Source organism: Pempheris klunzingeri, chromosome 18 (assembly GCF_042242105.1).
Source record: "Pempheris klunzingeri isolate RE-2024b chromosome 18, fPemKlu1.hap1, whole genome shotgun sequence".
Taxonomy (NCBI): domain Eukaryota; kingdom Metazoa; phylum Chordata; class Actinopteri; order Acropomatiformes; family Pempheridae; genus Pempheris; species Pempheris klunzingeri.
Window position 1 is genome coordinate 21817075 of NC_092029.1, and position 26894 is coordinate 21843968.

General features: G+C 41.1%; 1 protein-coding gene across 1 annotated transcript in view; it reads right to left on the minus strand.

Moving 5' to 3' along the window:
• Window positions 1–8069: 8069 nt before the first annotated feature.
• The window catches only part of opn5 (opsin 5), a 35395-nt gene continuing 16570 nt past the window's right edge, over window positions 8070–26894 (minus strand). Inside the window, exons 2-5 of the mRNA XM_070849758.1 lie at window positions 25166–25285; window positions 11508–11678; window positions 8476–8810; window positions 8070–8318 (exon numbers count right to left, since the gene is read on the minus strand). Of these exons, the coding sequence (XP_070705859.1) occupies window positions 8070–8318; window positions 8476–8810; window positions 11508–11678; window positions 25166–25285 (875 nt within the window). The remainder of the gene's footprint in view (window positions 8319–8475; window positions 8811–11507; window positions 11679–25165; window positions 25286–26894) is intronic.

Here is a 26894-nt window from a genome sequence, read left to right on the forward strand (position 1 = left end):
TTTGCTACTGAAATCACGTGACATCATTTGACCCACTAAAATTGGAAGAAGAATCAGTAGGTAGAATTACTGACGTTTAGATGCAGACAGTGGGTCATGAGGGTCCCGGAAATGCAGGGGCAATGCAGACAGGGCAGAACTACAGCAACACCGGGATGGGATTTGCTCTGCAAAAGCAGGTTTTGCATATTCATTAAAAGTCTTGGTGGAATGGAATGTGAATCAACATGTAATGTGTGTGATTGTTTGTTCGCTTACACTTGTTTATTTCAGTGAACTTTGTAAAGCACTATGAGACACACTATGATATTGGGCTATACAAATAAAATTGAATTGAATTGAATTGAATTGAATGTAAGAGTGCATCTCAAAGCAACATCATCTGACTAAAACTCAACAAAGTGTGTTTTGTGGATTGTAGGTAAGCAGACATGCCTGCTACGGGTGGACAAAAAAACTATTCACTAACACAGTTATTTAAAAAAAAGAAGAAGAAAAAACAACATGTACCCGTTGTAAACCATAAAGACGAATTATGCCAGGCCACAGACTGACAACAATGGTTCCATTCTGTGACTTTCCCATGAGTTGTGTTCAAAGAAGAAGAGGCAAGATAATGTAAATTACGCAACACAAAGAGTCACTTCTACAGAGACAGCACATATATGCCTAGAGGCTAAATTTAGACCTGAAGGATAAGTGGCACTGCGGGGTTGCTGGAGAATCCACAGTGTCTGTCTTCTGTCTTGCAATCTGGTTGCAATCTTAATAGCAGCCTGTCAGGTGTTTAGGACAGTCGACCGTGTCCAAAGACGTACTCGCACGGAGTACAGACACTGGGAGGAAAACGACGGCTCATTGTGGTATGTTTCCAAAAAGCTCAGCAGTGAAATATAATTTTCAGCAACAAAGAGAGCATCGTCTCGTACTGCCACAAAACGCAACACGTTGTGAGGTTCTTCTTTCTTGTCATGCATGTTTTCTTCAGTGGGATGAGACGTGTTATGTTTGACAACGTGTTCAAATTAAGTATCTGCAAACTTTCTGGGCATTGCACTGGATATGAGAATCAGCCAGATGGCTAAAATATATCATATGCTTTTCTCTCAGACACCATTTGGAAGTGGACAAGTAGCATTTCAGATAAACTCAATTCAGTGTTTGAGGTAGGTTCAAATGTACTCATGAGCAGTGAGCAGTGTGGATAGATATTTCAATATAACAAAAATACTAGGATATAGAACATTTTCTTAAAAACCCTTTGATCAAATTTCTCATCTCATCTCATCTCATTTTCTATACCGCTTATCCGTCAGGGTCGCGGGGGAGCTGGAGCCTGTCCCAGCTGACATTGGGCGAGAGCCGGACTGGACTGGTCGCCAGCCAATCGCAGGGCCACATACAGAGACAGACAACCACTCACTCTCACACTCACACCTATGGACAATTTAGAGTTACCAATTAACCTAATGTGCATGTCTTTGGATTGTGGGAGGAAGCCGGAGTACCCGGAGAGAACCCACGCTAGCATGGGGAGAACATGCAAACTCCACACAGAAAGACCTTCTTGCTGTGAGGCAACAGTGCTGACCACAGCACCACCATGCTGGTAAATGAACTGTCAGGTGAATAGTTAAGGTGGCCTTCTTCATCACATCACAAAAACCCTGTATGAGTCCAATACTGTATAAAGCTTTCTTCATCATGGGTGTGGAACATTGTCCATGACAGATAAACACAACAAAGTTGGTAGATTGGTTTAGATAAAGAAACTATTTCCCAAGCCTAGTAGCCATAGAAATGATGTCCATACTAAATGATTCCAGTGTAGCGATGGGGATTGTCAGGTTCTGTCACAGACCTGCAAATAACCTCTGCGTGTTTATTAACCATGACCATAATCTTTCCCTGACCTTAACCTCGACTAACAACTAATTGTTATCTGACTGCAGAAACAGCTATCATAGAACTTGATATGGAAATATTCATGTCCCTCAGGTCTCCACTTGACAAATGAACTGACAAATGAATCTCAGGCATGATTATCACACCAACAAAATTAGCACAGATGATCCAGAGCCATTTTGTTATAACAGAAGCCTTTCATTGAGCCCTGAACACTGAACTCATTTAATAAGCGTTGTGCCTTTATCAACATTTGCCTCCACTTCAGACATGTGAGCAGTGTGATGCTGATGCTACAAGCTGGTTCTTTCTTTTTGACCTCATACAAAATCCTACCCCCTACACCCACTCTGTTCAATATAACCCTACTGTAGAACTGTTTGAGTATCCATAAGCCTCCGTGTGTGAGTAGGGGTCCCCTTCAATTATGAACCTTCCTGAAAAGCCGCAAATTATCACATTATGCTTCATGAAGTGAAGGTGCTCAAGACAAATATGCACAATTTTCAATAAGTGAAGCCCATTGTGCCTTATATCCCGTCACTACACTCTTAGAATACAGGCCCCTGCCTGTTCCTGAGTTAAAAACACATCAGCAGGCTGCAGGGCCTATCATGTTCCTTTCCTCTGGAATAACCTCACTGCTGGCGTCAGACAATCTGACCCCACTGTGGCCTTTAATTCCAAACTTAAAACTAATTTCTTCCCCTTAACTTTCAATTACTGTTTATTCTTCAATTTGTTCAAGCCTCACACCTGTTACTAGCAGGCCCATCTCCGTCTCAATGAGCCTGTAACCCTCACAGTCCATGTTTGTCCTGCCAACAAGAGCATAAATCAAACTTTGTAATAACCTGTTCTGACAGCCCATTATTCAGAAACCTCAATAGTCAGAGAAAATGACCCATTAGACCAAAAGTCCATTTGACCAACAGCATGTTATTGCAAAGACCAACATATATTGCTCTGAAAGCCCATTGCTCGACGACATCTGTTGTGTACAGGCACTTCAGGGTCAGATTTAGTTATGCTCAAGCACAAGAATGACTTGGTTAGGTTTAGGGAAACACTGTCGTTTGGGTTGAAGTAATTACTTTGCTAGAGGTGTTTTGTTGTTGTTGTTTGGGCCTTTGGAGTAAATAATCTTTTTGGGATAACGGGCTGTCTGAGGAACAAACTTTCAGCCCAATGGGAGTTTTCAGACTACTGGGGTTTCAGAATAATGGGCACCATTTATCGAACCCCCTGTTTGTTTTTGTTTCTATTCCCACAAGCCTCAAAGCTGTGTGAGTTTCTCTCTTTCACTCTGTCTGGCTCTGCCATTCTTTCATTTCTTTCTTTGTGTGGCCTGTCCTCTTCCAGGTCTCCATGGTGGAGAGGTGGTTGTTGGGTTCAGGTCTCATTTGGCAACAACTGAAGTTGCCAGATATCCTCCTGGATCCACAGATGTTTTATAATCTACATGTATCAGTAATTTAGTAACTGTAAACTGTTTCTAATGTGATTCTGTCTTCTCTGTTGACACAACATCTATTGCATGTCTGTCTATCCAGAGACAGATCTGCTGCTCTTCCTGAAGTTTCTTCTACCCCCCCCCTCTAAGGAAGGAGGGTGTCATATGCTGTACTGCAAAGGCCTGTGATCAAATTGTGATTTTGGACTACATAAGCCAAACTTGACGCGACTTGAATATTGCTTATCATCATTCCATTAATGTGTGTGTAACAACAATAAACATCAAAATAAACAAAATAAAATGAAAATAAATAAACATTTTTACGAATAAGACCCATGTGTGTGCAAAAGGAAAAACACTCAACCAAGTAAATGGCCACTTTAAAGGTGTCTAGCGGTAGTGCTAGCTCAGTTACCCAATCAGTCATTCGGCCCTGGTCTTGGGTCCTAGCAGTCCCTGGAGAGTCATCACTTTCAAGTATCTTCTTTAAGTACATAGCTGAAAGAAGGAGGTGATTAGCTTAGCATAAAGACTGATGGCAAGGCTAGTCTTGGCTTTTAGTACATCCAATGTTGCATTCATAGCACAAGTGACAAAGCTACAAAGTTACCAAGCGTGCAAACTGCCTTCTGTTTGAGAGTTGCTCAAGCACTTACTGATGTGTCCTTCAGAGCTTGTCTACCATATTAATTTCTGATTATCTTAAGCAGCTAGTTAGCATGATTTAGCAGCAACACGCAGAAGCTACTGTTAGCTGGCAAAATAACACACTATCACCACTTGCAACGTTACATGTGTGTTAACTTCCATACCATAGCTTCCACCCTCTGCCAAGCTGCATTGTTCTGTTAGGGTCAGTAAACGAAAACAGTAGGGTTAAATAGCACACGACTAATGCTAATGGTGAAACAAAAACATGATTACTTGATGCTTCACCATATCATTGCGGTGCTGAAAAAAAGTTGAGGCCAGCTCAATTTTATTTGTAGCACCTGACACTGTCACGTAGCAACAAGTGTCATTTGTCAATCCACAGCTTCATGTCGCTGCTTCCGTTGAAAATGACTCTTAGAACAACACTTTGTCAATTGTAGTGTGAACACAACATAGGGGTCACTGCTTAGCATGCTATGTCTTTTTTGTTTAATCCATAAACAAACTGGAAGCCATTGCACTTGACTGGTAATCACTAAGAGTTAATAAAAGTTACAGCATGCTTTTTAAACTTCTCTGTTTACATATTGCTTCACACTGTTTCTGTCTACATATTACAAAAAGAAAGATTCACCATGTTAATGCTACTTTTGACGTGGCTAGGTGTGTTCTCTTGTCTGCAGTCCTTATGCTAAGCTAAGCTAATTGCCTCCTATCTCTAGCTTCACACTTAAAACCAAGACATGAGAGTGTTGTCTTCTCGTCTAACTATTGGCAGCAAATAAGCATATTTCATCCAAGTGTTAAACTATTCTTTAATGCATCACAGAAAAGATGCTTCTATTTTTTGGCTACAGCAAAAACATACAACAAACCAACAATAAATAGATTAAAAATGATCCCTGAATTATCCATAATTGTTCCTGTACTTCCAATGGCCAAAAACTTTACGTTTGATAGTGAACTAATGAGATAACCATCTGGAGTCTTTGAACACTGTGTGTCCATCTGCTTTTCTGTAGCAGTCCACTATTTATATGTTTATGTAACACCACACTCTTATCAATGCATACAGTATGCAGCACAAGTAAAGTGCATTCATCCTGTGTGTGTGTGTGTGTTTTCTCATGAAGGGTTAACCTTTAACTTGTTTAGCTCACTTGTGAACTCTTGTGCAATGTTTCAGTCTTCAGTCTGATTCAGTCAGTGTCTTCTTGACTGCAGTTTAACAGCTGAGAAGGACATAAGCTGGAGTGATTCAGTGCCTTCTGACATATATCTACTGTATACAAGCCACAGGAGTGGGAGTACAAAACACAACAACCTTTACAAACAGTAAAAATACAACTTTGAGCTTGACAGTTACAACCAAACCTCATTTGATGTCGCTCACATCAGGTTTTCTTTTTTCTTTTTTACAGCTGAGGTTTAGAAATATCAATAAAAATAAATGTAATCTTTCAGACTTTGCAAGGTTTGGATTCACAAAACGTTATAGCTCCAGATGTGACTTGACTTTGGCTGGAAGCTTCTCATCATTTCAAACCTGAGTTGAGCCATTTTATGACAGTCAGTAACACGTGTGTTTCCTTCATCGCATTCACCAACTGTGTAAATAATACTGAAAACCAATGTCAAGAAGCTCACACAACACATTACTTGTATGTCATAACCACTGTAAAGACAATGCAACTCCACAGATTCAGGAAAACCTTGTGGGAAAGGTGTGTTTCCGAGGAAGAGGAGGTGGGAAGCACACGTTAGACCCAGCGGAAAAACAAGTAGCAAGACTCTGGAAACCACTGGCAACAAAGGTGAACAGTTGATGATGTCATAGCAGGTGACAGGCAGCATGTGATTGGATAAGTGTAAGGTACAGAGGGTAGGGAACAAGGCAAAATGTCCAAAGTAGAACAGGTAAGAAGGTTACACAGTCTAAAGTGTCTCGATATGAGCTTCTTTGGCTGGTGGAGTGTCCTTTAAAGAGCCAGAGATGGTGTAGAACCTGCAGGGACATGAAAACAGGAGGAAACAAGGACATCATTCAGAAATGTATTTTTTAACATTAAAAAAACAAATATTCTTTTAGCCACATTTTGCAAAATCAAGAAACAGAGTAAGAATTTTGAGTAAAAGTACATGTATAGCAGCTCTGTAGTCTTTTTGACACTTCAGAGCACTCATTCATACTCTGATGTGAGGTTGCCAACCCATCAGGAGGGAACACCTCTGGGGTTCAGTGTCTTGCACAAAGACACTTGAACATGTGGGCTGGAGGAGCTGGGGATCAAATTATATTTGAATATTGCACTATGGTAAAGCTTGACTAAAATTCGGCATTTTCAAGTTGTACTGAAATTATATTTTGACAATATGATCATACTGAGCAGTTAAAAGCATTTTTAATTTGCTTGAATGATACATTTTCTAAACTGAGAAAAAAACCTGCAGGATTCAGAGAATTTAAGCACATGTGCTTGTGTGTTTGAATGCTGAAGACTTGTGCACTGAAACAAAGACACCTCCAAACATCATTAATGCTCTAATGCAGATATTACAGTATTTTAATTTGATCGACTTTTCAGTTTGTACCAATTATGTTTAGTGCAGGAGCAGCTTATTGTCCTGCAGTGGTGGAAGTATTCAGATCCTTACAAGTACTATCGGCTAAATGTCCCTAAAGTGATTGTTCCAATCTGCTGTGATTTCAAGTCATTTGACCTATCCTGTCCCTGATATTAATACTGGTGCTTCAATGTGTGAGCAGTGTTTTATCGCTGTAGCGAGTTTTAACTAACCTCTATACAGTCAGCTAGGTACTTAAGTAAAGTACCTCAATAACCTCAAAATTGCACTTAAGTACAGTGCAAGTAAAAGTACTTAGTTGCTCCTCATGTGTTCTCCAAACCACCAAAAGAACATGGTGAAATGATGGGATGACTATTCCCTCCCTGGTACTGCGCTCTGCACCATCTCTGAAGATGGTCACTCCAACCACTTGAACTCTCTCTTCAAAGATAGTGAGTCTGCTTTCAAAAGTAATTATTGTTCTTCAAAAAAATCATCAACACATAATCTAAAGAATACAAAAGAAGAACATCAGAAAATAAGGACAAATTTAACTCTTTTTTTAAACACTTTACGGCAAAAAAGAAAAAATCTTTAACTCAAAAGCTCGACTCATATTGACAACATAACTCTCTGTACTAAAAACCTTCCTTTTTGACAAGGCATATAGTTAAGGGCTGGATCAGGCCTTAGACTGCCGGGGGACTCCTATGGTGCACTGAGCTCCTCTATCCTCTGTCCTCCTCTTCCTCTCCATCATTATGTCTCATGTCAGCCAAATGTCTGCCACTAACTTGCTATCTTCCCCGGAGCCTTTCTGTGCTTTCTCATCTCTCAGGTTCCTGTGGATCCTGTGGATCCTGGTCCTGGTCCTGCTGATGTGGTTCTCTGCTTCATGAATCACTGCTGCGGATCGTCGGACACTCGTCATGTTTTTCAATAATATCATACTGCTAATGCTAAACTGCTAAGGGGAGTTCTTCCTCCACTGTTTCCTAATCTAATATCTGATGCTGCTCATGTGGGGATTCTTGAATCCTTAATGTTGAATTCCTGTCTCGTTGGGTCTCTCTCTAATTAAAGAGTTTGGTCTAGACCTGCTCTTTATAGAAAGCATCTTGAGAAAACGCTGTTTTGAATTGGTGCTATATAAATAAAGATTGATTGATTAATGGACGGACAAACGGACCACTTGGAAGCATGACGCCACAGGCTGTCACAAGCACAGAGGCATAAAATTGTTTTAGAATAATAATTCAAGAGTGTGACAAATACTCATTATATGCATCCTTTGACGTATGTCTGTGCACATGCCCTTGTATTACACAGTTTAATGAGGCCAGAGAACTGGGAGAACACCCGCAGTTTGGGGCCCACTGAGTTTTGTGGGGTCATTTGGGTCAGGGTCAGGTATAGGTTAATGATTTCTAACAATATATATTGTGTCTATAGGAAGTCCACACAAAGATAGTGAAAGCATTCAGTTTTACCTTGACTTTCTAAAGTGCCTGCGTTTATTCAGGGCCTTAAAACAGGAGGATTTTGCACAGGAATTTTTCAGGTCCACGACCTGGTAGATGATGGGATTGTACATGGCTGAGGACTTGGCCAGCAGTGTGGGTACCACAGACACAGGGATGGGCACTGAGTCTGGCTCACCAAACGCTGACACCACTGACACCACTGCATATGGGATCCAGGCTATCAAGAATCCTGCACAAATCAGCATCGCCACCTAGATAAGAACACAAAGCAATGTTCAGATCACATATTTACCCTTAACACGATTGCTTTGTGAGCAGTATTGACATGTGTTCTTTCCTCTGCTTGTCTACAAAGGCTTTGTCCTGCTCTTTTTCTTCACCATGCCTTCCTTCCAACCTTTCACATACCTTTGTGAGCTTCATCTCTAGGTTGTGGCTGTTCCTGATGCGGGCATCAAAATTTGAAATCTCCTTTGCAGAAGACTTGACCTTGAAGATGATCATGACATAGGAGAAGACAATGATTCCTGTGGGGAGGACAAGACAGAAGAACAGGATGGCCATGACGAAGCTTTGGCCGGACACAGAGGCCTGTGCTAGCCACCAGTCCAACGTGCAGGAGGTCCCAAAGGGCTCTGGGGCGTAGCTTCCCCAGCCGACCAGAGGCATTGTGGCCCAGAAAGCTGCATACGCCCACACAAAGGCCAGGCACAAGAAGGCGTGGTGACGTTTTAGCCATGTGCCTAAGAGTGAGGATAAAGACACAAGGAATGATTGACTAGTTGTAAGAGAGACATTAAAAGACATTATTACACTTCAATCCAAAATCAAGAACTCCAGTTTCATTTTCTAACTTTGATCTAAACCTCAGTGTGTGCATCTTAGAAATTCTGATTCCTGAACACAGGGTAGGTCATCCCAAATGTTGACTGTAAGGGAACAAACAATTAATGACTTTCACCTCGCTTATTGTTTGTAGCTAATGTTATGTGGCCATGCTGAAAAGGGGTAAAAACACCCTGGTTTATTGTTAGGATATACTGTATGGCATGTTCCACTGAAAGCCGCACCATGGACACCATGGCCACCATGGACAAACCTCATCATTCATAGCCAGATGTCAGTCACCTGCTGCCATGGAAAACGCCCTCCCAGGGGTTTGAAACTTAGACATTGTTTTTAAAAATGAATCCAAAAATGGTTTTCTGAAATTATTGTTTTTGGCCCCATCCTTCCATCGATCCATCCATCCATTATCTTCCAGCCAGATGAGAGATGTAATCCTTCCAGCGAGTTCTGGGTCTGCCCCGTCTACTCCCGGTGGAACATCAGGATGCCACTGATCCACGACCAGAATGGAATACGCATTGTTCCTCTTGAATCTGAGGTTCGACAATCGGGTAGAGCCTCCTTTCCAGCACCCTGAAGTAGACTTTCCTGGGGAGTCTGAGCAGTGTGATACCCTGATAATTGGAGCACACCCTCCGGCCCCCTTTTTTGAAAATAGGGACCACCACCCCAGTCTGCCAATCCACAGGTATTGTCCCTGACCTGAGTCTTCAGACTCTGCCTCCTCCACAGAGAACGTGTTGATTGGGTTCCTCAAAGTGCTCTTTCCACCGGCCGACGATATCCCCAGTCCAGGTCAGCAGTTCTCTTACCCCGGCTGAATACAGCCAGAGCCAAGCCCTGCTTTCCCTTCCTGAGCCACCGAATGGTTTGCCAGAACTTCCTTGAGCTTTGAACATGGCCCAATCAGATTCCATGTCCCCAACCTCCACCAAGCAACTCTTCCAGAGGTGGGAGTTGAAGACCTTCCGGATACGAGCATCCATTATACGTTCCCAGCAAACCCTCACTACACATTTGGGCCTGCCTCCCTCACCATCTGATCCAACTCACCACCAGGTGGTGATCAGTTGACAGCTCGTGTTACAATGGACTCAGACCTAAATTTCAATTCCCACATAAAAACAATCATCAAACCAGCCTACTACCACCTTAGAATTATAGCCAGAGTTAAAAAATGTTTGCCTAAAGAAGATACAGATAAACTTACTTCCGCACTTATCTGCCGCAGCCTGGACTATTGCAATAGTGACTTCACAGGGCTTAATAAAAATGTAATTAGACAACTGCAGCTTTTCCAGAATGCAGCAGCCAGAGTCCTCACTCACACCAGGAAGGTGGAGCACATCACTCCGGTTTTTAAATCCCTCCACTGGCTTCCAGTGTGCTAAAGGATATATTTTAAAATCCTATTACTTGCTTACAAAGCAAGGTAAATGGTCTTAAGCTTTAACTATTTATTTTCTTGTGCTTTACTTATCTTTTATATGCAATTTAATGTTTCTGTGTCTTGTTTGTATTGTGTTTTATGTCCCTGTAAAGTACTTTGAATTGCCTGTCTGAAAGGTGCTATATAAATAAATTTGCCTTGCCTTACCTTGCCTCTTTTTGAAATATGCACAATATTATATCAGGCCATATTTCCTTACAACAAAACTGAGGAGAATTCAAATTTCAGTTTGACTTTTTTATCTTGTGCTGATTCGGAGAGGATAATTCATGCTTTTGTTTCATCTTGCCTGGACTATTTTAACTCTCTCTATACTTGCCTCAGTCAAAAATCAATCTCTTGTCTTGAGCTTATTCAAAATGCTGTAAACAGATTTTTATTTTTTATTTTTTTGGTACTAAACGTAGAGACCATATTACCCGAAACACAGCCAAAATGCAGCTTTAGATCCTTAGAGAGGAACATTTGGTTATTCCACAGTCTAGGCTTCAGACCAAAGGTGACAGAACTTACTCTATTAGGACACCTAGACTTTGGAATGACCTGCCTGAGGATATCAGGCTTGCACAATCAGTCTCATCTTTTAAATCCCCTCTAAAGACACACTTTCATAAGCAGGCTTTTAAGTGAATTAACTCCCCCTCACTTTTGAGCAAAATTTCAGTCTGTTCTCATTTTCTCATTTTATCTCTGTCTGTTGTGTGTGGTATAGCTGTACCATTTTACTTTATATATGAACCTTTTAGTCCTATGTTTATTGTTTTATTGTAAATAAAAAACATAGTAGTAGTAGTAGTAGTAGTAGTGGTTGTAGCAGTACTATTAATTAACAGCTTCTGGTTCTAAAGTGATGCACTGTATGAATAGACACTCAAAAGTAAGGTGAGTGTCTGCACGTGCTGCTGCAGTTGGACACTAAATATGTGTATTTGTGTAAGTGGGGCCAAGAAATTCCATGCTTACCATAATTTTTGCAACCCATAATTCATGTCCAGGCAACTCATTAAGGAGTCAGGGTTTTACACACATCAGCAATTACACAAAATGTAATAATGAATGTTTCAGCCAGGTTTGGGTCTACATTGTGGATAGTTGCTCTTTTCTAAAATGTAGGAGACTGTTACAGGAGATCCTGACGTACCATATCTGAGATGGCAGATCTTGAGGTACCGGTCCAGACTGACCACGGTCATAGTGATGAGGCTCCCACAACCGAAGAAGAAGCCCGCCCAGCCATAGAAACGACATCCCTCCCAGCCGAACAGCCAGCGGTGGGAGAAACTAGATACGATGAAAAAGGGCTTTCCTGTCACTGCAAGGACAGAGCAGTTGAAGGACATAGATGAGGAGGAGGAAGAAAAAAGAACAAGATGCATAAAACAGGAATGGGATGGTAAAATCAAAACAGCCCTAGATTTCGGTTCAGCATGTTAGCCAGGCTGACTAAGAGCCAGAACTCCATTGATCCTTGTGTTCCTTCAAAGCTCAGTAATGATTTCCTGAGCTTCTTTAATGAAAACATTCTAAATATTAGAGATTAGATCATCACCTCTTGCCCTCAACAGGCTCTAATTCAACCTCAGACTTAGGAATCTTGGAAACAGCTGTTGGGCTTAATGTGCATTTGGACTGCTTTTCTCCAATTGATCTTCCTGAATTTGCTTCAATAATTTCCTCAACACAACCGTCAACTTGTCTCCTAGACCCCATTCCTACTGGGCTGCTTAAGGAAGTCCTGCCCTTAATTAGCACGTCCTTACTGAATATGATCAATCAGTCTTTACTAACAGGCTACATACCACAGTCCTTTAAAGTAGCAGTAATTAAACCTCTCCTGAAAAAGCCCACTCTTGATTCAGATGTATTAGCCAACTATTGACCTATATCCAACCTTCCCTTTCTCTCCAAGATTCTGGAGAAAGTAGTAGCCAATCAGCTGTGTATTTTTCTAAATACCAATAGCCTATTTGAGGATTTTCAGTCAGGTTTTAGAGCGAACCACAGCACAGAGACAGCACTGGTGAAGGTTACAAACGACCTCCTTATGGCATCAGACAGAGGACTTCTCTCTGTACTGGTCTTGTTAGATCTGACTGCTGTGTTTGATACCATTGACCATCACATCTTATTACAGAGACTGGAACAGTTCATTGGCATAAAAGGAACCACATTAACCTGGTTTAAGTCCTATTTATTAGATCGATTTCAGTTTGTACATGTTAACAATGAGTCCTCTGTCCACACTAAAGTTAGACATGGAGTTCCACATGGTTCGGTGCTTGGACCGATATTGTTTACCTTATATATGCTTCCTCTGAGTAATATTATCAGGAAGCACACATTAATTTCCATGCAGATGCAGATGATACCCAATTATACTTCAATAAAGCCAGATGAATCCAACCAGTTGACTAAAGTCCAAGTCTGCCTCAAGGACATAAAGTCCTGGATGACCAGCAATTTTCAGTTGCTAAACTCGTTATTCTGCTTGGTTCTAAACACCTTAGAGACACCTTGTCTAACAAGCTACCCACTGGATGGCATTACTCTGGCCTCCAATTCCACTGGAGTATTGCAACTCATTATTGTCAGGCTGCCCCAATAAGTCCTTAAAGACTCTCCAGCTGGTCCAGAACGCTGCTGCTCCTGTACTGACGAGAACTAAGAGATGAGATCATATTTCTCCTGTACTGGCTTCTCTTCACTGGCTTCCAGTAAAATCTAGAATAGAGTTTAAAATCCTTCTCCTCACCTACAAGGTTCTTAATGTTCAGGCTCCATCATATCTTAAAGAGCTTATAGTACCGTACTACCCCACTAGAGCACTGTGCTCCCAGAATGCAGGCCTACTGGTGGTTCCTAAAGTCCTCTAAAGTAGTGATGTGGAATCTCCTTCCAGTTTGGGTTCTGGGGGCAGACACCCTCTCTACATTTAAGAGTAGACTAAAAACCTTCCTTAGTGATAAAGCCTGTAGTTTAGGGCTGGCTCAGGCCTTGGACCAGCCCCGGGTTATGCTGCTATATGCTCAGACTGCCAGGGGACTCCCCATGATGCACTGGGCTCCTCTCTCCTCCTCTTCCTCTCCATCCTTCTGCCTCATGTCTCTTTAATGTCTGTTACTAACTTGGAATCTTCCCCGGAGCCTTTCTGTGCTTCTCTCACCTCATCTGTCTGTCCAACCTCCACCCAACACAGACCCTGACAGAAAGCCACCCACATCTGAGCCTGGTTCTGTTCGAGGTTTCTTCCCGTTAAAGGGGAGTTTTTCCTGCTATATAGATGAAGATTGATTGAATGGTTGAATGATTGATTGATTGATTGATTATTTGTTTGCTTGATTGATTGATTGATTAAAAGAGTGTGGGAGTGAGCAGTGGGGGTTGGAGAAAGTTTCTCCAAAATGTTTATTTTTTCTAATACATACATGTAAAAAAAATAAAGAAAACCAGTTTTAAATCAGATTCATGTTAACAATAAATTTTCATAACCATTTTTTCTTTAGATTTGAATATAACCTCACATTTCTTGGAGGTGTTGGGCCCACCAGAAATGGTGAAGACTTCTGAATTCAGTTTCCCAGAGTCCTTTTTACACATCTGTGCTAAACGCAACCCTGAACCCAGCTTTCAAGGCACCATTGGTCAATGTGTGACACGTGACCCTACAACCTCAGGACACAGAGACCTGCCTGAATCAGGTTTCTCAGTGTCAGCAGATATGACCCCGAAGTCAGCCAGCTGATCGTCAAAGCAACAAGCACACCAGCAAGTTAGCACCAAGCTGTTAACGAGCAAGGACAAAGGAGCACAACTATTCTTCCAGCCTGGCTCAACAACAGGCTAAGAAAGCAGCACACTGAAGGACTGGTAACAAACGGTAACTGGGCATATATATAGTGTTGGGCACTGGGAGGAGCAGGTTTGGTTATTAGTAAAATAATAAAATGATTATTAATAAGATCAAACACATCAATATACTTATTAATATCAGTAGAATTATTAATGGAAATTAATAAGCTCCCCTGGGATAAAGGACTAATGACCACACTGTGAATTCAGTCTCAAAAGGGATTTACTTAAAAATGTTAATATTTATACGCTTCTTACATTTATAAAATTAAGGCTTGAATCCGAGTACTGACTATCATAACCAGCTGTTACCACAACATGTGCACAATGATCACAAACAGCTGCTTTTTAAATACATTATAGAGTTTATTTAACTCAGCACAACGATCCGTAATCAATAATACTTCATTTGATAAACAACTACTATTCAAATAATCTACAAGCAGCAATTGATACAAATTACTAATAAGTCTAAAAAAATAATACAGGCAAGCATACAGCGTGTGTGTGTGTGTGTGTGTGTGTGTGTGTGTGTGTGTGTGTGTGTGTGTGTGTGTGTGAGGGAGAGAGAGAGGAAGAGGCGAGGAGAACACGGCAAGATGGCGACATATTCAAGTAAGTGGATACATCACGCAAGAGTCCAAGATGGCGGACAAGTTGAACAGTGAGAACAAGAGAACAACGGAGACTGATATTTACCAGTCTAACACTTGGGGGTTCAGAACACTGCTGAGTGTACAATGGTGCCAACCGCACCTTTAATGATATGTGGAAGTGTGTGTCCGTGTTCACATGTAGCTTAGTAAGGAAGAAAGAAGGAAGGAAAGCACTGGCACTGATCGACTTTGTGGTCATGTCATCGGATCTGTGGCCGTATGTCTTGGACACTCGGGTGAAGAGAACCGCCACTGAAGAAGCCTCTTGGATGGGAGGCGAAACGTCTTCAAGTACCTTCAACAAGTCCAGTTGACTTTTGCTCAACTCCTAAAGAATAACTATGACCTGGATGACTGAGAATCTTCACAGATGTGAAGAGAGGTGCAGAACTGATCACCACCTTGTGGTGAGTTGGATTTTTGTATGTTTGAGACATAAAGAACTCCAAAATCCTTCACTTAGCTATCATTATGGTGGTAATTAAGTTAATGATTAATCATAACACCAAATTGATAGTTTATTTATATTTGAGACTGAATCAAATAAATTAGCTTAATATTTTTCCTCGTTAAGCGAGGTGTTGCCCAAATCGAGATGGACTGTATACTAGGTCCCGTTAATCAATATAATTATTAATTATCTTTGATAATTAATATTTGTAGACAGTCCTTTTGCAGTATTTCAAATTCAAAGGATTAAAAAAGAAACATGCTCTTGGGAAAACTTGTGACTTGTGAAGTGGAGGACTAAAAAACAGGATAAAGGGAAGTTACAAAAAACAGTGAAAGGGCAGCTGATTCATGATATCAACACAAAGCGATACTTGTAGTTCTTGTAGTAAAGCTTCCTTGAAAGGTGACAATCCTGTCCTATGAGAGTGTGCTATGCTAGTAATGGTAATTTCATTAGACTTGTGCTTTATTCTTTAATGTGGGAATGTCACTCACACTCAACAACAAGGGCTGATGAGATCAGCACAACGCTAAAGGGTATTCCTTATTACAACACATCACAGTGACCTGATGTTTATAGTGCGTTGGTGTGTATCAGATGTGAGCTGTCTTTCTGGAGAAATGGCCAGGCCAAGAGCCATGTGGCATACCAAACCAAAGAAGCATAAAAGGGATAAACATCGAAACCTCTTGAGGCAAGGGTGCATGATGAGCCAAATGTTTTCTTGGAATCAGTGAAAATCCAGCAGGCAGTGTGCACACAGATGCTCACATGTTTGGGGGCCTCCTTGCTTTTACAGACTCTGGGTCATGGCAAAATATCATTCAGCTCTACAAATCACACAATTGATGTTTTTTTTCCCCTTTGCCTTATTCAGCCTGGTATCGGCAACCATTGTGGTGCTGGCATTGTACTTATTGTGTACTACACATTGTACAGACTTTAAAGGACCCTACGGCAAATTATGATTCTGATTTAGAGAGTTGACACTTATCTGGGTTATGACCCACCATTCCCTGCAGTGAGGGGCTAGGGAACCCCAGTGTTTTTGGGCGTGACGTAATTGGAGTATGCTTCCTCCTCACTTAGTGTTCGTCAGTCAGCGTTGGTTGTCGTCAGTGTTGAGGAGGGTCTGTTGGACATAAATTTCAGCAAGCTGAATATGCCATACTGTACAGTAGCACACTCACATTGTCTGACTAAACTAGCTTGCAGGGATTGCTCCATTTTCTACAGGATTACCTCCATGTGTTTTCAGGTCAGAACTATATACTCCTTTAAATCTTTAGAAAACATTACTCAAACAGAGATAGATAGCGCTTTTGTTTGGGATCGTTTTCAAATGAGGATTTTATAGCATTATACATGTCAGACTACTACAGATTCACAGATAACACTTGTTAGTAGGACCACTTTGTGAACTGTGAATCTGTCGACCGCGGCTGCATGACCTCATCATCTTTATGTCCTACAGGGCAATAACTCATTTCAAAAATGGAGAGTCTTCATTATGTTAATGTATTTGGTCTCTCTTGATCTCTTGATCTGTTCTGGATTTTTCTGTGCACTGGACAACATAAGGATATTGCCAGCTGCAGCTGCCATTATCACTTTTTTGCATTGTTATCAGCGTTTTTGTCTTGACATTGCAAAAAACAGCAGCATGATTTGAGCAATACTAGTCAGTTTTAGACTCCTTAAGAGACTAGTTTTGTTTGGTATATTATCAGTTTCGTGATGATCAAGAAGATAACACCTCACAAGGTCCCAAAAGGGCTTAATGAGAGGACAAGTAACTCAGGGGAGGATTAGTGTGGATTACAGCGCTGAGGATGAGATCAAGTATTATGCATGGTAAAAAAGATGCACTTACATGGTTTCAGGTGCATAATGTCTAAATATACTTTTTACTTCACATATTCAAACGTATATTTCAAACATATGTGTGCTTTTGAGATAAATTCTGATGGGTAATGTTTATATCATCGTCCTGTTTCCAGAAGGAGTTATGGCTGCTATAGTTATCGACTAACAGTCCACTAATACAAAGGAATACAGTTTTGTTGCATCTCCACTTTTTGCAGACGCTGTCCTATTGGCTTTGGCAGTGGGGAGGTTTGCAGCAAGATTCTGCACCTGAAGTCTGATTTGTCTTTTACCTTTTTGTTCCTTGGACATGGTTCCTAAAGGACTCAGTAAAAGCAACACATACAGTGGCTTCAGAGGAATCCTCCCACCATTGTTTTTATCGATAAACTGTTCACTCAGTGGAGAAAATGACTTCACCATCTGACTTCAGAGGGAGGAGGGAGAAAATGGGATTTTGATAAGTATCTTGACTTTTTAAATCCTTTTGCATGCATTCTGAACTGTACCTGCTCTTTCTTTTCATTGTTTGTACTGTTAGAACGAATCTGTTCTTTGTTCATACAAAAACTGGAAAAATAAAATAAAATTAATAAATAAAGAAAGTTAATAAGATTAATGAATTGTATTAATACATTTAATGAAATTAACAAAAGATAAATGATAAAAAAGAAAAAAATCTATTACTCTTTACACTTATTAACACTGATTATTACCGATGTATGCTTTGACTCTCCTGCAAACATTTTCCTTAATTACTCCAAAGCTTTGCTGCAGGACTCCACCACCTGCTGGTCCAGAGAGACTGTGAGGAGAGCAGAGGGACCAGCCTCCATCTCTCATCATCTCACCACAAAGATCTGCCTTTGGAATAACAAGCACTTCTTGTATTGTTGTTGCAGGAAGAAAACATTACAACAACAAGACATGCAATCCTAGATTTCTTTTTCATGCTGTAGTCAAGTGTCCTCACAGCCGTCTGTTAGCTGCTGAAGACAAATAGATGAGATTTCATATGAAATAAATTCCTCATCTCAAGCTACTAGTGTGAAATGTGCAGAACACCAGTCATATGCTGCCAGGCAAGGTCAACCTAATACTTCCAATACTGCAGCAGGATACGAGCAACCTCTCCCAATTTGGACTGATCTTCGATTTTGTACGATTTTGATTGGCTCAATCATTTCCTTCATGAACTGAACCACTGAGGCCACTGATGAGGGAGGATCCAGCAGCAGGGACACGACAGGAGCACCATCAGGCCAGGTTGGCAATATTGTGTGCATTAAGTAGACAGCAGATTCAAGAGAGCTAGAAACTTGGCCTAGTTAATGCATGTACTGCTCTTCCTGCTGCTCCTCCTTTTCTTCCCTGTTAATGCTTGTTTGGGAGGGAATTTGTCCTTAAACTTAATCAAGGGTCTAAGGACAGAGGGAGTTGTAAGTTGTACAGATTGTGAAGCCCCTTGAGGCAAAGTAGTCTGAGTCTTCTTGCCCTGCTGATCTCATCCAGGCCACCATGTCATTAGCTCCCTCTGAATCCTGCAACCTGAACCCTTCTCTGGACCTGCCTGGCTGCCTGTCTGCACCACACCATCCCTGTTCACTTTGGATTTTCCGTCCATCTTTTTTAAATGAATCACTGAACTATTCCTGTCTGCCTGGAGTGTTTGCATTTGGTTCCATTCATTGTTGCCTCACACTCACTCACCTTGAGTATATTACATATATATTGTATATTGGCAGCAGCATGAACATCCACAGAGCACATACCACTGGGTGCCACTTGCAGGTAGCAGCTGTAAGTCATTACACCGTATGACATGGCAGCTTGACTTGGAGTGTCCTGACTGATTCAGGTCATCAGTGTACTCAACTAGTGGAGCGAACTCTTCACCTATTCTCAATATTCCATTGTCATCAATCTTGTCACATGTTTAATAACACTGTGAGCCAGGAATGTTGTATAGCGACGGGGCGAACACATGGGTTGATAACCCAGCTTTCGCTTTCAGGGCACACATGGACTTAGTTGACTTCATTTTGACTGTGTCTGCATAGGACAGGTCGTTCACAGGTCAGCATCCCATCACACTATGCGCTTATTCCAGAATTCATATGGAGGTCAAAGACCATGAAATGCCACTGATGAATGCTGTGTCCCAGAGTCTCGACAGGGAACAATTTAACCTTGAAAGATCTCTGGTCAGTGTCTTGTGGTTTCCGCAGCTGCATTCACATGATATTGGAAAATGCCAAAAGAAACAAGAAAGCATATTGTCTTAATAATTCAACTGATGATGTCTCTCTTGGAACACAAACACTCATTTTATTCATACACCCTAAATGGGCTGTAAACAAACTGAAGTGTATCATGGACGTCAGTTCCAGCATCTCGAGCAGCTAATGATTTCATGCAGTCTGCTGCCTAGGTTGAACTGTCGAGTCAACTCCTCAGTGAAGAGGATTAAATAATCAACATGACAAAACCACAAGTACGTCAGTAATCCATTATTTCTGTTGCCATGCCATGTAAAGCCACAGCTTATGAAGGAAAGGTTCTATCCACGTAGTTAGTCATTTTTCCTTCGTCTGGAAGAGGCTCGGGCTGTGTCACAATACTATGATAAACAGAATTCAGACAACCTCTCACTGCAGATTCACACTGGGCCACAATAAGGACTAATGTTATAAAAGTCTTTATCACTGCCAGTGTGCCACCATACTGGGTCACAGAGAACACAGGGTTTAAGCATATGGTCAGAGCACTGGAGTTCACGTGTGCATGAATTACTTTAATAATCCCCAGGGGGAAATTGCTTTTTGTTACACACAGCTCCAAAAGAATAAGAATAAGAATAAACTTCAAACCCAAAGTAAAATATAAATATGTAAGTATGAATTTAAAAAAAATGTATTAAAAATTATTATTACAAATTATTACACAGAGGTAAATTACTGCACCAGGTGAGTCCAGAGTCTTATAACAATAATAATAATACCACTACTAATAATACTACTAATAAAAATATATAACAACATGCACAATCATAGCAAGGCGCTGTACTATATAATACCAATAATACCACTACCACTACTACTACCACCAACAATAATATATAACAACATGTACACTCAGAGTGAGGAGCTGTACCATATTATAATAATAATAATGATACAAGCGCAGGCTGTTACCAGCACGTCAGAGGATGCTCATGATGGAGTGTTACTCACATTTGTGTCTATTTCTTTCCCTCTTTTTTCTTTTTTCTTTTTTCTTGTGGTCTTTATATAGTGGAAATACTGTACCAGTTTTTGGTATCATTACATCCGTCGTAGTATGGATAAGTTAACATCAACACACTACAGTACACTATTTAAGGGATAAAGTTACTGAGCATCCACCGGCTGGTACTGGCAAAACATAAACAGTGAGGGTGATCAAGGGCCGACAGTGATAGTCCTTTCCTCTATATTGTACTATTGTGATTCATTTCTGTGTAAAAAGGCATCACGTAAAAAAATATAAACAGAAGACTGGCCTATTTTTATGTACCCCCGGTGTATTCAGTAGCACTGATTATGGTGGATTATCGTGTTGTATTGAGCAGCCACCCTGCTGCAATGCAGCCTGCCGAACAAGCATGGGTGCTTAGCTATATCGAAAAGTGGGGATGCATGATAAGTGATGGGCATGGGGAAGTACGGCAGGAACATTCTCATTTAATTAACACCTGAAAATGCCATTTTGAACAATAATGAGCGCGAAAACTGTTATTTCAGTACAACGCCCAACTTATAATGCACCATAAAATATTCATTTTTCATTGTGTTCTGTTCTAGTTTCAGCAGGGAGAGACAACTTGCGAAGCTACTTAACTTATCTGGCCATATTTTGACTCAAAACCAAGCTTTTGTGTTTGTGACCTTCAGGCATTCAGGGCACAGTAATGTGGTTAGTTATCATACTGTATCTTATATATATAGCTCTCTGGTGTTTTGTTTGGACCACAGTGGTGTAGCTGTCAGTTCTGACTGGGCCTGAACGCTCCACTGAGAAGCAGCACTAATTGGACACAGGACTCATGAAATAAAAGCTGTTTTATTTCTAGTAAACACTTAGAAATTATGAATTACATCCTGTGAGCACTTCAGCATCGTGCCGTTTCAGGAGGTAGTAACAGTCTCACAGACAGTCTCCTGGTGACTGTGTGGCTGTGGCTACATGTGTGAAAGGGCGACTCCGGATGATGCTCCGGGAATTGGAGTTTCAAACAGCTTCAGTAAGGACGGGAAATTTAATTCACATACTACATATAATACAGACATATAGAACTAATTTTGATCTAAACCAGCTGAAGTGTTTAAAAATAGCTGTCTGATCAAAAAGTGGGGGTACAAAAACACAAGTTTGCTTCCCCAGGTCTAAAGGTGGGATGCAGCTGCTCCACCTGCTCCATTGCTCAGGCACCTATGCTAACACAAACTACAGGTAGTTTATAAGCCACATGATTTTATTCAGGAAAATAAACACTTAAGCACAAATCAGCTTGATAAGAACTACCTAAAATGTCAGAGACCATCTTTAGAAAGATTTCATTTGGTGTGTATTTTGACTTTGTATTTTGGCCCATGTGCCATGCTCTAACATGGAGTGGCCACGGTTACTGATCGATACTGCAGCCAGCCAAAAGAGGTCAATTCAGATGTTTTGTCTCTTTGTTTTGCTGCACTCCGCCTTTATATACAGAATGTGGTATACAATAATCATCCACCATGATTAATACAGTATGCCTTCTTCATCATTGTCTCCAGAGGCCGGGTGATGGATCAGAGGGTGTAGGTTAAGAAATACACTCTCAAGCAGTCACATCATTGGCTTCATAGCTCTGAAGCCACTGAGCCTCAAGGAACAATAACCATTGTTGTCTGGAAAGACAAGAGCAGCACGACTTGAGTGCACAGTGACACCAAGGCAGAAAGGAAAGGTTTCATGGCACTGCCACAAAAACAGAGCCTTGGATCCGATTTATCCACAATTCAATAGCATCTTTTTCTTTGGCTCTATGTGTCTGATACATCAGACTCGATACCTCCTATTTCTAATGCAGCATTTCTTAAAGAAGCTCTTTCAGAGCATTGAAAGGCATTATTTTCTTAGGCTGACTAATATTCCCCATGACAACTAAAGTCACCTTCATAGGCAGAATTACGCTATTAGTAGCTGAAGGGGAAATGTGTTAACATATGTCCCATGATGAGAGAGGACAGAATAAAAATCTAAATGTCAAAGCATTCCTCTGAGATCAAAAGGAATTTAAGACACATGTCAGTTTCCCAAAGTTAATAAGGGAGAAGGTCAATAAGTGATTAATTTAAATTAGTCCTGACATTACAGGATGGAATAATTAGAGGAGGACAACAATTTGAGATGCAATACATAGTGACAGTGCTCAAATAGTAATACAAGATGAAATTCAATGAAGAGGCAGCCAACACATAGACAGCCTCATCTTATCAAGAGAAGGAAAGAAACAACTATGGGAATGGAAACTACTTCATTCATCTGACACCCTGCAAATGAATAACTGAATCGATTGTAATGCAAAGAGTAAGTTAGTGCACCGTGTATGAAGTACTGAAAGGGAGAAGAGTTGGCTGAAACTTCAGTCTGCCACTTTATATTCAGGGTTTGGGGTCACATACAGGTTCATAGTGAATGTGAATGGTACCTTGCAGAAATAATTAATAATTATCTAAGATAAATTATAATTATATAAATGAATAGGGATTCGTGTAAAGTCCACCTTGATTGGGGCACCACCTCGATAAACAAGGAAAAAGATTTCACTGATTCAGTCTCACAAAATACTAAACTATTAATTTGGTTTTATTGAAACTCCAAGTCTGCCTTAAGGACATAAAGTCAGCAGCAGAACATTGTCTGCCTTTTTCCATCTACGTGATATTGCTAAAATGTATGCAGAAAAATTAGTCCACGCATTTGTCACTTCTAGGTTGGACTATTGTAACTCATTATTATCAGGCTGCCCCAATAAGTCCTTAAAGACTCTCCAGCTGGTCCAGAACGCTGCTGCTCGTGTTCTGAACTAGAACTAAGAGAAGAGACCATATTTCTCCTGTACTGGCTTCTCTTCATTGGCTTCCAGTAAAATCTAGAATAGAGTTTAAAATCCTTCTCCTCACCTACAAGGTTCTTAATGTTCAGGCTCCATCATATCTTAAAGAGCTTATAGTACCGTACTACCCCACTAGAGCACTGTGCTCCCAGACTGCAGGTCTACTGGTGGTTCCTAAAGTCCTCTAAAGTAGTGATGGAGCCAGAGCTTTCAGCTATCAGGCTCCTCTCCTGTGGAACCTCCTTCCAGTTTGGGTTCAGGGGGCAGACACCTTCTCTACATTTAAGAGTAGACTAAAAACCTTCCTTAGTGATAAAGCCTATAGTTTAGGGCTGGATCAGGCCTTGGACCAGCCCCTAGTTATGCTGCCATAGGCTTAGACCGCCGAGGGACTCCCATGATGCACTGGGCTCCTCTCTCCTCCTCTTCCTCTCCATCCTGATGCTTCATGTCTCTTTAATGTCTGTTGAAGAAGGTCCTTCAGTGTGCTGCTTTCTCAGCCTGTTGATGAAGCAGACTGGAAGAAGGTTCTGGTTCTTTGTCCTTGCTGTCCTGGTTGCAGGTTGGAGGAATCTGGTCACTCCTTTGTTCCTTAATAGTTAGCAGCTCGGTGCTAACTTGCTGGTGTGCTCCTGTTGCTCTGAAGATCAGACTTTGGCAGAGAAACAAGATTCTCTGGTCTGATGAAACCAAGATAGAACTATTTGGCCTGAATGCCAAGCGTCACGTCTGGAGGAAACTAGGCACCGCTCATCACCTGGCAAATACCATCCCTACGGTGAAGCATGGTGGTGGCAGCATCATGCTGTGGGGATGTTTTTCAGCGGCAGGAACTGGGAGACTAGTCAGGATAGAGGGAAAGATGAATGCAGCAAAGTACAGAGACATCCTGGATGAAAACCTGCTCCAGAGCGCTCAGGATCTCAGACTGGGGCAACAGTTCACCTTCCAACAGGACAATGACCCGAAGCACAAAGCCAAGATAGCGAAGGAGTGGCTTCGGGACAAGTCTGTGAATGTCCTTGAGTGGCCCAGCCAGAGCCCTGACTTGAACCCCATTGAACATCTCTGGAAAGACCTGAAAATAGCTGTGCAGCGACGCTCCCCATCTAACCTGACAGAGCTTGAGAGGATCTGCAGAGAAGAATGGGAAAACCACCCCAAATGCAGGTGTGCCAAGCTTGTAGCATCATACCCAAGAAGACTTGAGGCTGTAATCGCTGCCAAAGGTGCCTCAACAAAGTACTGAATAAAGGGTGTGAATACTTATGTACATGTGATATTTCAGTTTTTTATTTTTAATACATTTTCAAAAATTTCTAAAAAACTTTTTTCACTTTGTCATTATGGGGTATTGTGTGTAGATTGATGAGGGAAAAAAAATTTAATCCATTTTGGAATAAGGCTGTAATATAACAAAATGTGGAAAAAGTGAAGGGGTCTGAATACTTTCCGTACCCACTGTATGTGTGAAGGACTCTGGGAAACTGAGTTCAGAGAGAGCCCTTTGTTCAAAAGACAGAGAAACTTGAAGGCCCAACCAGGGGTACTGAAAACAAAGTGGCTGCATTTTCAGGTGACTATTTATCTGTTAGCAGAGTTTTCAATCATTTTCAGTCCCTCCAGTGATCTACAGCATCATTGTTTTCACTCCACTAGTTGACCAAGCCAATTCTTACTTACTCTTACTCGCTTTTTTTGTTATTTTTTCTGTAACAAATGATCATACACTTTTTTCATTCTCTCTTACATTTGTCACTTTTGAAAATGATGTAATTACTTAGAGTATTTTGGATCATTTGACGACTACAGTAACCACACACATAAACCATTACCTGATATGCCAAAATCAAAAATGGCTAGATTAACAGTCATGAGCTCAGGAGGCTTCAGCTTGGTCTTCCGTTTGATGGTCATATAAATGACATAGCCATTTCCTGTTGCAGACAGGATTCCTGTAAGAGAGAGAGAGAGACAGAGAGAGAGTTTGAGATAAGTAACATTTGCACCTCTGGGCCACACTTGAATGTGCTTGAACAGAGTGCCATAGTGCTGAGGCCAACCCAGAAGTTAGCATCGGCCTGGTTCTCTCAACAAAAAGCCGAAGTCCAATAATCCAATTGCAGAAAATCAGCTCTGTGGGGAGGAAAGTTTAAGATACTTACATGTTTTGTTCAGCAAGATAATCTCTACAAATGAACGCCACTTTTATGATCTTTGAAGCATAATTGCAGTTGCCATCAGTACAAAGCTAACGTATAAACAAACTACACCACGGTGAAATGCTTTAACACCACCACCAACACCACCTTGTCAAAACAAAAAGAGATTATTGCTCCTTTGACTCTCTAACTTTTAGTGGATCCCCTTTAGCCACTCACTCAACACTCAACTTTGTGTTTATGCACATTTATTATGCATATTTGACAAGTTGTGCTTTTGTTGGAATTATATAAACAATGAGTTATTGTATCAAACACAATGTAATTTAGTAGATGAATATTGCACAGTGAGAGAAAAATGCAGGCAGAACCACAACCCTTCAGGAAATCAGCAAATTGAAGGACCTCTCCTCCTCTTCCCTTTTAAAGACTGGTAACAAACTCTAGCTGGGCATACACAGCATAGCAAAGAAGACAAAAAATTCCACAAATTTCCCGTCCTGTGGGAGGGTCATCAGCTATTTAGCTCACCTGGTCTTCACGCTATAAAAGCTGGTCTGTGTGATCCATCGCCCCCTCCCTTCCAACAGCTGGCATCCACCCTGCATCATTGTCTTTTTTAAAAAATTTGTTTTAATAAATGGCTCCCGTTTTATGCAAAACCTCCTAGTTGTCACACCCCCTGAGCCAGGTTGTGACGGGTAACCAGTTGTTTTTGGTCGTGCAGTATTGTACATTCTGAGTTATTCCTCATGTTATTGTTTTGCCTGTTACCTTTCTTCCTTTAGTGTCCACGCTCACGCCACACTCTGCTTGCCTTGTGCTGCTTAGCACAGATTAGATATTTGTCCAATGTAAGTCCAACATTTAGTCTCCTTTGTAGCTCTGTTTAGGTATCTATCGGTGCCTTCTGCGAATGTGAATCCCCACTCTGTATTCACAACTTTGGAAGAGGAAAATTTCTGAAAACTCCTAGTTCACAATTTGCATTTTCAGAAATGGTGGAGGTCATGGAAGCTACTCATACAGCGTCACATTTCCAGCTATAATTTAACACTAGCTGCTCGCTAGCTTCAGCTTAGATGCCCACAGCGAGGAGTCTTTTGCCGTCCATGTTACCTAGCAACAGTGTTCTCATAATAAAACCACTTGATCGCTGAGCATATTATCTTAGTTGCTATGTGTTTGAAGTTAACCAGTTGCGAACATTGTTTGCTGGGGGCAAGCGCAAAGAATGCAATGTGTTAGAGGAGCTTTTCTGCCTGCTGCTGCTGCTCCTGCGAGGATAATGAGAGCAGTGTATAGTGTATGTGTGTATAGTGTATGTGTATACAGTGGGTACGGAAAGTATTCACACCCCTTCACTTTTTCCACATTTTGTTATGTTACAGCCTTATTCCAA